Source organism: Colletotrichum siamense, assembly GCF_013390195.1.
Source record: "Colletotrichum siamense strain Cg363 chromosome Unknown KSG_Cg363_contig08, whole genome shotgun sequence".
Lineage (NCBI taxonomy): Eukaryota > Fungi > Ascomycota > Sordariomycetes > Glomerellales > Glomerellaceae > Colletotrichum > Colletotrichum siamense.
This window is the reverse complement of record NW_023501021.1, coordinates 3,881,188-3,892,122: the sequence shown is the minus strand read 5'-3', so window position 1 is coordinate 3,892,122 and position 10,935 is coordinate 3,881,188. Positions and strand designations below refer to the sequence as shown.

At 50.4% G+C, this 10,935-nt stretch overlaps 2 protein-coding genes across 2 annotated transcripts; one reads left to right on the top strand and one right to left on the bottom strand.

The window, feature by feature from the left end:
- Positions 1–3,081: 3,081 nt before the first annotated feature.
- Positions 3,082–4,202, top strand: CGCS363_v012534 (Anthocyanidin reductase; the record flags this gene model as incomplete). The annotated part of the gene is made up of 2 exons (XM_036644383.1): positions 3,082–3,472; positions 3,559–4,202. The coding sequence occupies 2 exons, from the start codon at positions 3,082–3,084 to the stop codon at positions 4,200–4,202; spliced, it is 1,035 nt and encodes a 344-aa protein (XP_036491090.1).
- Positions 4,203–4,302: 100 nt separating this feature from the next.
- Positions 4,303–4,506, bottom strand: CGCS363_v012533 (uncharacterized protein; the record flags this gene model as incomplete). Its single annotated transcript, XM_036644382.1, has 1 exon — positions 4,303–4,506. One exon carries the CDS (start codon positions 4,504–4,506, stop codon positions 4,303–4,305), a length of 204 nt encoding a protein of 67 aa, XP_036491088.1.
- Positions 4,507–10,935: the final 6,429 nt, after the last annotated feature.

Here is a 10,935-nt window from a genome sequence, read left to right as displayed (position 1 = left end):
GGCTGAACCCACGCAAGAAGACGCCCTGCGGATCAGAAAGTGCCGTTGGTGCCTAGATCATTGGAAGCATGATTGGACATGTTCTTTCTGCGAGGCCACACCTTTCGAGCGACCCGATAACCCACTTCTCTGCGAAGTTTGTCAGCCATGGGATGATTTCATACACGTGGTATTCTGTCAAGATGACGTGTACGCGCGGGTTAACCCGCAATCTTTCGATGTTGGGGCCGATGTTTCGCAGGACCACCCGCAGACAGATGATCATTTTGACCAGGGCATTTCGGACCTCAAATTCTATCCATTCCAGTTCTATTCCCAACAGAAAAGATGTGTTCTCTGCTCTCACGTAGGCAAGGAACTCGCCCACCTGGATGTCTTCGGCGAGGGGAATGCTGAACTTGCTATTTGGAGACCTTTCCCGGTGCACCACCGTCAACCCACTGAAGGGATTTCTGCCGACGAACAAGCTCGAGCTATGGTTGAGCAGTGCATTCTTCCCATATGCTTGCGAATAGAGTCCAATGGCATAGTTCAATTTGAGCCTCTAGTATTGGAGCTCGAACTTCAATATGAGTTATGGGGCCAAAGATTACAGGCTATTAATCGCTGGGATCGATCATACAGCAACATAGCAAAGCTCAAGCAGTACCTCGAAAACTGCGCCAACTATCATGGCCACAAATGCAATGTTCCGATATCTCAAACGCCGGTCCCGGCTGGCTTCCGACTCATCGATGCCGCTCTTCGATGTATCATCCGGGCTCAGCAGGGGATGGATTACATGGCTCTGAGTTATCAATGGCGAACCGCGACGGCCTTCCCAGAGGCAGATCTTCAATTGACAAAGAACAACATGGATGAGCTTGAAATACCTCATTCTTTGAAGGAGTCACTGATACCCGAGGTGATCAGTGACGCGATGCTGCTGTGTAGGAACATGGGTCGCCGGTACCTGTGGGTAGATCGACTGTGCATTGTTCAAGATGATGACCATCTCAAACTCTCACAAATACAGGCCATGGACACGATATATCAGCAGGCTTTTGCTACCATCGTAGCCTGCGCTGATGGTGTTGGCACTGGGTTGCCTGGTCTTGTTGACAGACCACGACAACGAAACCTTGACAATCGATGCTGGCATTTAAGTATTGACGGACACTGCGTTGGAGCCAGCATGATCATCACATCTGAGGCTGTTGAGAAGTCTGAGTGGGATACAAGGGCGTGGACTTACCAAGAAAGGTTGCTTAGCCGTCGGCATATCTTTTTTGGTGCTTCGGACGTTTTCTTCAGTTGCTTCCACGACAACTTAAGACTCGGCGAGAAAGAGGCCACCCCAAGCGACCTCCAGCAGATAGGTCGCCAGTCGCATGGCCAAGGATTCGAGACCGGTCTTCGCCGGAGCGTATCGCACCATGGAGGTTTTGCCGAAATGTATGGGCGGCTGACTGAAAGCTATACTCGCCGAACAATGACTTACAGGAGCGATATCCTGAACGCTTTTGAAGGAGTGCTGAAGGTTTTCGGTTTCTTGAGCAACACTCCCATTCTCTTCGGGATCCCTGAATGTTTCATGTTGCAGGCCATTCTCTGGGGCTACGAAGGCACGCAAGGCTTAGCGGCCGAGCCCCCCGGATTGCCCACCTGGACATGGGCGGCGTGGGCAGGCCAAGTCCTATTCAATGATCACCCATTGAGGTTTTTGCGTCCCCTCAGTCGGTTCCATTTCGGCAGTCTGGTTTCGCTGTTCTATTGCGACCAAGTCAACGGGGTTGCGCGCTTGCGGCCGCTGGAAGAAGACCGAATCTGGTTCAACTCAAAGCCACTTGAGATGGGGAAGCAGGCCAATGTCTCACGGCAAATACTTGGCAACACCATCAGCAAAAGCAGACCTGGAAAGGATCCGATCGGTGTCTGGAACAATTGCGTACATGGCCCTTTGAATGCTCTCGAACACATTGATATTGATGACAACACCCGGAGAATGGCTGAAGAGCATCCTCATTGTCTGGTCTTCAACACTACTGTGGCTCTACTGAGACTCAGGGTCCTGCCCGAGGACGATGTAGAGAGTCAAGAGACTTCAGCCATTCGAATGGGTCTATACACCGAAGAGGGCTTACTCGTCGGAGAAACTGCATTGATGGACAGAGAATTGGCTCAGAGGCAGTTCGTTGAGGAAACATACCCTGTTTTCGCTCTTGCTGCTGGCCACATGTTCAAAAGTGCTGACAGAGAAAATGTATTTTTCTTAGGGAAGTATCCATACTTTCAACCTTTCGAGCCCTGGGCGATCATTGTCATGGTGGGATCCCGACAGGGTCCATTGTACTCAAGGCTGGCTCTTGGGAGAGTTAGCCCCGAGACTTGGACGAGTGCGAATCCACAATGGAGCCCGGTCATCTTGGTTTGACGACTGATCGATGGCACAAGATGGCTTTTGATGGTAATTTGGGATGGCGGAAACTTCTAACGGTAGATACTCTTGATTTATATATAAAATGGCTGCGCTTGAAAAGTTCTCTCGGCCGATGTAGTACGCGGTTAGGGGTTCGGGTACTCGGCCCCTCAAACCTCTCAACGAATTGCCGACTTACTGCCATCTGAAATGACGTTCGGTGTTCCGCGGCGAGGTAGTACAATCCTCCCACAGTCCTCGAGAAAGCAGATGTGTGTCTCAATGCTGGAGACAACCGCATCATTCAGTGAGACGCGACGACTGATGCGATGACACGCACAAGTAAAAACGCAACGTGACAATGTCAGTTCTATTTGTAATCGCGGCGTCAACCCGCGGATCTTACAGAGCAACCCGAGCATATCGTATTATGCGAAAGAGGCGATCAGTTCCACCAAAGAATGCCTCCCTGTGATGGCAACGCCCTGGGATCCGCTATCCGCGGGCGCCGAGGAATTAGTGGTTCTCAACCAGAACAAAGACACTTCGCTCGTCCGACAAACAAAAGACAAGGCTATTCTGTGCAAAAAGGGATGATGTGAGAATTCATCCAAAGTTTACCATTACGCAAAGGCCAGCCACCAAGAAATAAAGTGCTATTTTGTTGTTTTCTTTGATACAGCATGGAAGTTGCCGAAACGCACCTTGTCACCGGCGGCAGCGGCTTCATCGCACAACATCTCGTCAACGAACTTTTATCGCAGGGTATCCGCGTAAATGCGACAGTACGAAGCCTCCGAAATGCCAAAAAGGTAGCCTCTCTCAAGGGTCTTCAAGAAAAGCATGCAGGGCGATTGCAGCTTTTCGAGGCCGACCTCCTCAGGCCTGGATCTTTCAAGGAGGCGATGCAGGGGTGCTCGGTGGTTCATCATGTTGCATCACCATTTATGATGGCGGAGATGATCAAGGACGGGCAGAAGGAATGTGTCGAACCGGCGTTGGAAGGTACCCGAAATGTACTCGCAAGCGTCAAAGAGACAACGTCAGTAAAACGTGTTGTTCTAACATCTACAAGTATGTCCGCGCATTCCACTTTTTTACGACGAAAGCAACGTCGTTTCGGTAAGAACAGGCTGCTGACTTCGAAATTGTGCTTGCAGTCGGGGCCATATTTGGGGACTACGAGGACGTCAACGACAAGATGGGAGGCACGTTATCCGAAAAGTACTTCAACGAGACCAGCACCGTAACGCACAACCCATACCACTACTCTAAAGTACTCGCAGAAAAGGAAGCCTGGGAAATTGCCAAAGAAGAAAGCCGATGGGATCTTGTCGTGGTTTGCCCAGGACTAGTCCTTGGGCCACCATTGTCTGCCGGATCGGACTCAGGCAGCTTGTTTCTGATCGACGAGCTTCTCAGTGGTAAGCTGTTCTTCGGCGTACCTAACCTCAATTTTGCGACAGTGGACGTGCGTGAGGTTGTCACGGCACATATCAAGGTTGCCTCAATACCCACAGCAAGTGGTCGATACATCGTGGCGTCGCGAGACATGGTCAATTTCTTGGAGATGTCAAAGCTGTTCCGGAGGCTGAGTGGATCAATGCTCATTCCAGACCACCTTCTGCCTGACTTTCTAGTCCGGGTCATAGGACCTTTGTTTGGGTTAACGAGGAAGTGGATATCAAGAAACCTGGGTACCAAGTTCGCCGTGGATAACAGCCGGAGTAACAAGGAACTCGGAATTGAGTATCGACCTCTGGAGACTACTCTCAGGGAGCATTATCAAGCATGGAAAGGGTGACAAGTGATTGGAGTATTGAGTCAAGCGTTCATGAATAGCGGTTCTACCATCGACTACACGACGATTCGTTGCATACACATACCTTACATAGCATGCTTTCCTAAATACCAACATGAATGAAAGGACCCCACTTAAGCACGCAGTTCTGCCCCGGAGATGCCAATCTATACTCCTTAACAGCTTCGTGCAGCGCAGTCGCAGCATTTAGCTGTCCATCGCCCATGCTATTTTCAGTGGGGGACATGAGTTTCTTGTAGAACCTCCTCGCTACCTCCCCGGCTGCAGCGTCGTCTGCTCCCCACATGGTGCCTGTGACGTGCTGGAAGCCCAACACCTGGAAAGAGTAAGCCAGAAGTATGGCTTCACCGGCAAGCTTGCTGTCTGTCTGCTGGGCTGTCGAGCATGTTGAAAGATAAGCTACGGAGCCCTCTTTATGCTCAATCTCCTCAAGATTGTCAATCGTCAGATCTGCAGGCTTTCCGTCCTTAACGAGGGAAAGCCCGCTCCTGTTCGGGTCGTTGTTGATCGAGGCGCCATGACAGGCGAAGTGCACAAACGAGAACTCCGGTATATTGTTGAGAACACTTTACGGGTCAGGTTCGGCTAGATGAAGCAACTTGTCTGCTCCAAAGACTGCTCCAATAGCCTCTTCCTCGTAGGCGGTGTTCAGATGGCGGTGCGGCGGCACATTGGTGGATATCGTGACCTGGAACATGTTCTGACCAGGAACGGCTGCGGCACCCTTATCTCGGCCATATTTGAGTGCCTTAAACGATGCAATATAGGACGAAGTTATTCGGCTGGGCGCACTTTCTTCGGGGCGGCCGGCATGATTGCCTGCCGCACGGAACGGCATCCTTCCCGCCAAACCACTAGTGATCCACCACAAACGACCCGACGATGTGAGCTTAGTGACATCCATAATTGGACGCACCGCCACTTCCCATAGCCAACGGATGCCGGTCTCTGTGAAAACATTTGGAGAGGCCCGAGGTTTTCGTATATCCCTCCTATCTGGGTTCCCACGGCTGTTAAAAACAGAGGCATGGCTCTGAAGAGCGGCAAGTGTCAAGCCTGGCAGGTGCAGAGATTTAATGCCTTCTTTTGTAGCAATTATATCGTCGCTGCGGAGTTCAGACACGTTGATCGTTTCAACGGGACCATCTGTTGCAAGTTGCGTCATCTGAATAGCGCCGAGGGGCAACTGGAACTGCTCAAACCCTTCCAAATGTCTGATATCCTCTTCCATGGAGGCCATTTCGCGAATCAGAGATTGCTGAGGAGCCGTGTCTTTCTGATAGTTGGCAGCGCTTTGGGACTGCCTACTTGCATGTGCAACTCGGGTCCTGAGGCCAATGTAGCCATTGGCGTACTCGGGGTATCTTCGCTCGAGTTCTTAAACATCGCCCCTTGAATCCATCGCAAGCCCCGCCAGAATGCAGTTCGCAGCTTCTAAAGACTTGATTGCTTCAACGGGAGGGCGTCCCACGGCCAATGAAGCAGATACTGCAAGGCTACCGAGGTTCGGTATCTCACGTAGCGTCTGCTGTAAGTCTTCTGCAGATGCCGCTTGGATGTTGCTTTCAGTCAACAGCCCAATAGCAGTTTGGAAGATAGCGTTCGCCTGTGTCAGCTCTCCATATTCCCAGTGAATGCGACCGGCCTGGTGTTCGATGCCCTCTTCTGTCCATTTGATATATTGTACCCATTTGGCCATGGTTCCTATCCACGAAGAAACGGTGCTAAGCAGCATCGGTCCGTTTTCTGCGTGAGGAGGCATGATTGACAGGGCTTTCCGACCAAACTCCAAAGCCTCTTCTAGAGCTTCCATCGACAGTTACGGATTCGGGTCTCGCTATCTCCTGCGGTTCAGTTCTAGAATTGAGCCATGAGAACAAAGACAAAAAGCACGCATCGCGTCGGTGTATCGCCCATCATCCATCTCAACCAAAAGTAGCCTCGAAAGTTGGCATGGCTCTGTCCCCGAGGTTTTGAATCGATTTGCAGCCTACTTCTATACCTCGCTCAAGGTCTTTGACAGATCCTGTTGTTTCGAATCGGTATACCAAGACGGCCGATAGGAATGCAAGCCGTGACGATTCACAGGATTTCTTAGCCAACCGGGTGTACCTGCTTGTTCCAGAAACTCGCATGCTTCGTCAAGGGCCTCTTTCGTACGATAGAAGCAGCCCTTCTCGCAAATCATATCGCAAAGATTTGCGTTTGCTGTCTTCCATTGGTGGCTACCTTGAGCGAAGCAAGTCAATACAAGTCTGCCGTACTTGATCGCATCATCGAGGTCCTCAACATGGTATGTGTATCGAAAATGGCCCTTGAGTGAGACGGCCAGGTTTCTGAAGACCGATATTTTGCTGGCATCGTTCGGCAAGAGAGCTGCGGCAGTTGCGCGACCTGCTTGCACGGCCTTATCCACGTCTTGCGGTTCTCTGGACTTCTTCCACTTTACATAGTAAACCATGCACTTTCCATATAATATGGCTGCACGATCTGGATAGCCAGGTTCTATGGTAGCCAGGTAGTTGTCTATGCGGTCGGCGCCATCTTGCAGTTCTTCGATGAAAGCATTGCGGATATCAACAGGCATGAGATGATGTTGAGGCGAGCTGGAGATGTCGGGCAGACATAATCCGTCACCGGAATGGAATTCATCACACGAGACTCGGGAAGCAAGATGATTCTGGGCTTTTAGTACTGTTGTGGCAGCCGCCTCGTGCTCTGGCGACCCATCCCGCCATTGGATCGCCCACCTCTGGCTGCATCTGCCAGTTGCCAGCCTACCCACAGGGATCAGCAGTTGCCTGAGCTGGTGGATGTCCTCCCCATTCTGAGACCGAGCGTATTTTGTCTGCTTTTACAGACGATATGCTTTCTTTGTACTCACATGCCCCAAAAGCTCATGCCCACTCGCGCTTGACGGCAATTGTATCACTGTGCCAAACACCTTAACTTCGATTCTTATCACGATTGGGCCTCATCGAACTGTGACAAGGATGCCGATTGTCAGGCTCCAGGTAGTGATGCATGCGCTTGGCGACGAAAACTATTGGCCGTCAGTAAATCGCCAGCGAGCAAGGGAGTGCTGCGCCGCAGGGGATTATCGCGGTCTAGCAGTGGATCTCGGAATACGAGTACAGCTCTGTGTAACATACACACGTGATATGCGGGGTTTACTGCGTGTCCATCGACGTGTTTTGCCAGCCTGATCTCGATCTCACGTTTCTCACATCAGTTCTGCAGAAGAGCGTTCCCCAAGACAATACGACACTCTCAAAGGAAGACCTGCGTTGTAAAAGGATGTCAATACCGTTATGGCGCGAGAGCGCAAAAGAGACGTCTGGCGCCGACGCCTTCTCGGGTCCAAAGACAGTGACACGGCAGTCTCCTCGCAAGCAGACGATAGCAAGTCGGTCTCCTCTACCTCTGAGCTCGCACCCACAGTGCTTTCGCCACCTCGAGCGAACACACCCGACCCAACACCAACGAAGCAGCTTGAGGCACTGGAAATACAGAACAAAGAGCCTGAAACGCCTGAAGATGTGTGGGCTGCAGCTTTTCGGAAGTTCCAGGAGAGCGATGGTGATTTAGCCAAAGCTTACGCCAAGGTTATCAACCCTGCACATGAGGAGGATACTGCTGAATTCGATGTTAACTTTGTCGAGTCGACCGTTAAGAATCTCGAAAGAAAGCGAGACGAGAAGCAGTGGAAAGTTGCGTTTGCCGGGAAGAGTTTTCACGTCCGCTCGCAAGTCGAAAAAATGGTGAAATTCCTGCTCTGGACAGACACCGTGGTGAGGCCTGCACTCAGCGCCCAGCCGTACGCCGCGTTAGCTTGGTCAGCAGTTTCCATCCTTCTACCTGTAAGATATACACTGCCTGAGTCTGCTATCCAAGTACACATGCTAATATGGTCAGCTTGTGAATGCGGGAACCGAGCTGCACGAGGTAATGATAACTGGCCTCGAAGAGATCAACCGCATGTTGGTGTTCTGGAAAATTCCAGAGAGCTCTGTCTATCCATTTAGGAGCCACAAAAGAAGAAGCTTTTACGACGTCTTCATCGACTTGCACCGTCATATTGTCAGATACTACGCTCATGCAGTTTGCCATTTGTCATCCACCCAGACTTCCCGAGCGCGGGAAAATCTTTTTGGGTGGAACGGTTGGAAGGCCGAGACCAAAAGCATTAACGAGTTAAACCAGAATTGTCAGACCTATCTCGAAGCCGCTCAGCGTAAAGTATCCCAAGACGGTATGGAGATGCAGCTTGTCGAAATTCACAACTCTCGGCTAGCTCTCAAAGACATCTCCAAGAGCTTGGAGGAAATCCAATTCCAGTATGAAGATCAGCTTGAGGGAAGGCTGTTAGCAAGTCTTCATGCGAATTTCAAAGGTCACAAGAACGCCAATCCTGAGCGAGTACAAGGAACTTGCGAGTGGGTCTTACAAGGCCCGAAATTCCGTCGATGGCGAGACAGCAGATCCTCGAGTCTCCTTTGGATATCGGCCGGGCCAGGTTACGGAAAGTCAGTCTTATCGAGGGCTCTTATCGATGAAAGACTTCTCCAGTCTCCAGAGAGGGCTGCAACTTCGTCTGTTTGCTATTTCTTCTTCAAAAGTGGCGATGATAAGCGAGAGAGGGCATGTGATGCTGTTGCTGCCATTCTGCATCAGCTATTCGCCCAAGATTTGACCGGTAATCTCATCAAAAAGGCAAAGACTCCCTACCACCGTGCAGGTGCTGGTCTGAGAGACTCTTTTGACGAGCTCTGCGACATCCTCACAAGCTGCATTCATGCGCCGGACGTGGGTGAGATAATCTGTGTTCTGGACGCCCTTGACGAATGTGAAACGAAGGAAAGAAAGCGACTCGTGGACTATCTGAAGAACTTTTACGACACATATGAACAAGAATCGTCAACAAACTCTAGCCTGAAGGTTATCATCACAAGTCGTTCTTGGAAAGCCATACAGCTTTCTCTACAGGGTCTTTTCAAACCTGAACACCCCTCGCAGAGCTCACATATCAACGGAGATGAAAACTTGCTTGAAATTAGTGAGGAAATCGAACTGGTTATCAAGGAGAATCTTCCAACTATCACAGGACATCTCTCCAAGAGCGACCAGGAAGACATCGGGCAACATTTGAAAGCCATGAAAAACCGCACCTATCTCTGGCTTCGCCTCGTCTTTCAGATGATCAAAGAAGAGCCCACAGAATACATGAGGAAATCAGACATTCTTCACCTTTTTGAAAGTCTACCTGCCGAAGTTTCAGAGGTCTATGAACAAGTTCTTCGACGCTTGAATAATGACACGGGGTTTAAGACGGAATATCTCTTCCAACTTATGCTGGCCGCTCCTCGGCCACTCGAAGTGAGAGTGGCAGACCCAGCGCTGACTATTCTCTGCTCGAGGACAAATCAATGGAAGTCATTACGAGATCTTGATGACGAATGTTGGGGCATAGGCTTTCCAAGTGTCGCGCAGAACTGGACGGGGTTTCTGGTGACTGTGACAACAAATTGGCGTGGCCAAGACGAACTATCGTTCTTACACCAAACGGTCAGGGAGTTTTTACTCAGCCCGAACCATACCCCTGGCTCTTGGAAAGGGAGATTCAGCTACCCTGAGACGCAGACCGCAATGCTCTCTACTTGCCTTAAGTTACTACAGATGTCGCTTCTTTCACTTGAGCAGGGTGATGAAGGCGATGCAGAATATGTTGGCCTTCATTTTGGACGCTTCTCTCATTCTTGGCATTTAGGAAAATACGCTGCCAAATACTGGCCTGATTATTATGCAAGGCTAGATCCCGGTCAACGAGAGGAGTATGATGACCAAGTCCGGTCACTCTGCGATATCGCACAACCCGGCACTGCCAGGTGGCTAAATCACAACAAATCTTTAAACAAATTTAGGCGCCGTTACGAATTGAAACTAGAGAGCTTTGACCAGCTGGGCCTCGCCGCATTCTTTGGAATTACGCACGTATTTGAGAAGATCGCATCGACAAACCTGTTTGATTCACGCCAAGCAATGAGCAACAAGGTCAGCCCTCTCCAAGCTGCATCATGGAACGGACAATTGGAATTGGTCAAAATCCTTGTCCAGAAAAATGCTGACGTCAATTACAATCCCTTGAACATCGGTTCACCGATCGAGTGTGCGATTGATAATGGAAAAATGAAGACCATTGAATTTCTCCTCACACGTCCGCCCACGCCAATTATCACAGAAAGGGCTTTGGAACCTGCCGCACGGAATTACAAGGGTAGCCGCATAATGAACCTGATTTTCCAGACGCTTCCAGATACGCAAATTCCACCAACGCTGCTTGAGTCCGCAGCCCAAAACGTATCCTGTGGTGGTCACATGCTCAAGCTACTGTTGGACAAGCGGCCTGCTCTGATACCATCGGAACAAACAATCTATTCAGCTATCAGAAACGAAGATTGCGGTCCAGATGTTTTGGATGCTCTTCTCTCCAGACGTTCTGATCGTCATGTAACAGAAAAAATGGTGGAAGAAGCGTGTACCAGGCCGGATGGTGCCCTGGAAATTCTGACATTCCTCTATGAGCGGAGCCCAGACGCCAAAGCGAGTGACCTTGCGTTGGCTACGGCGGCTGAAAACGAAAAACTTGGGGTGAATATCGTGAAGTTCCTCTCCGAGAAGCATCCTGACCTCAAGATCCGTGCAGAGGCTTTTTGCG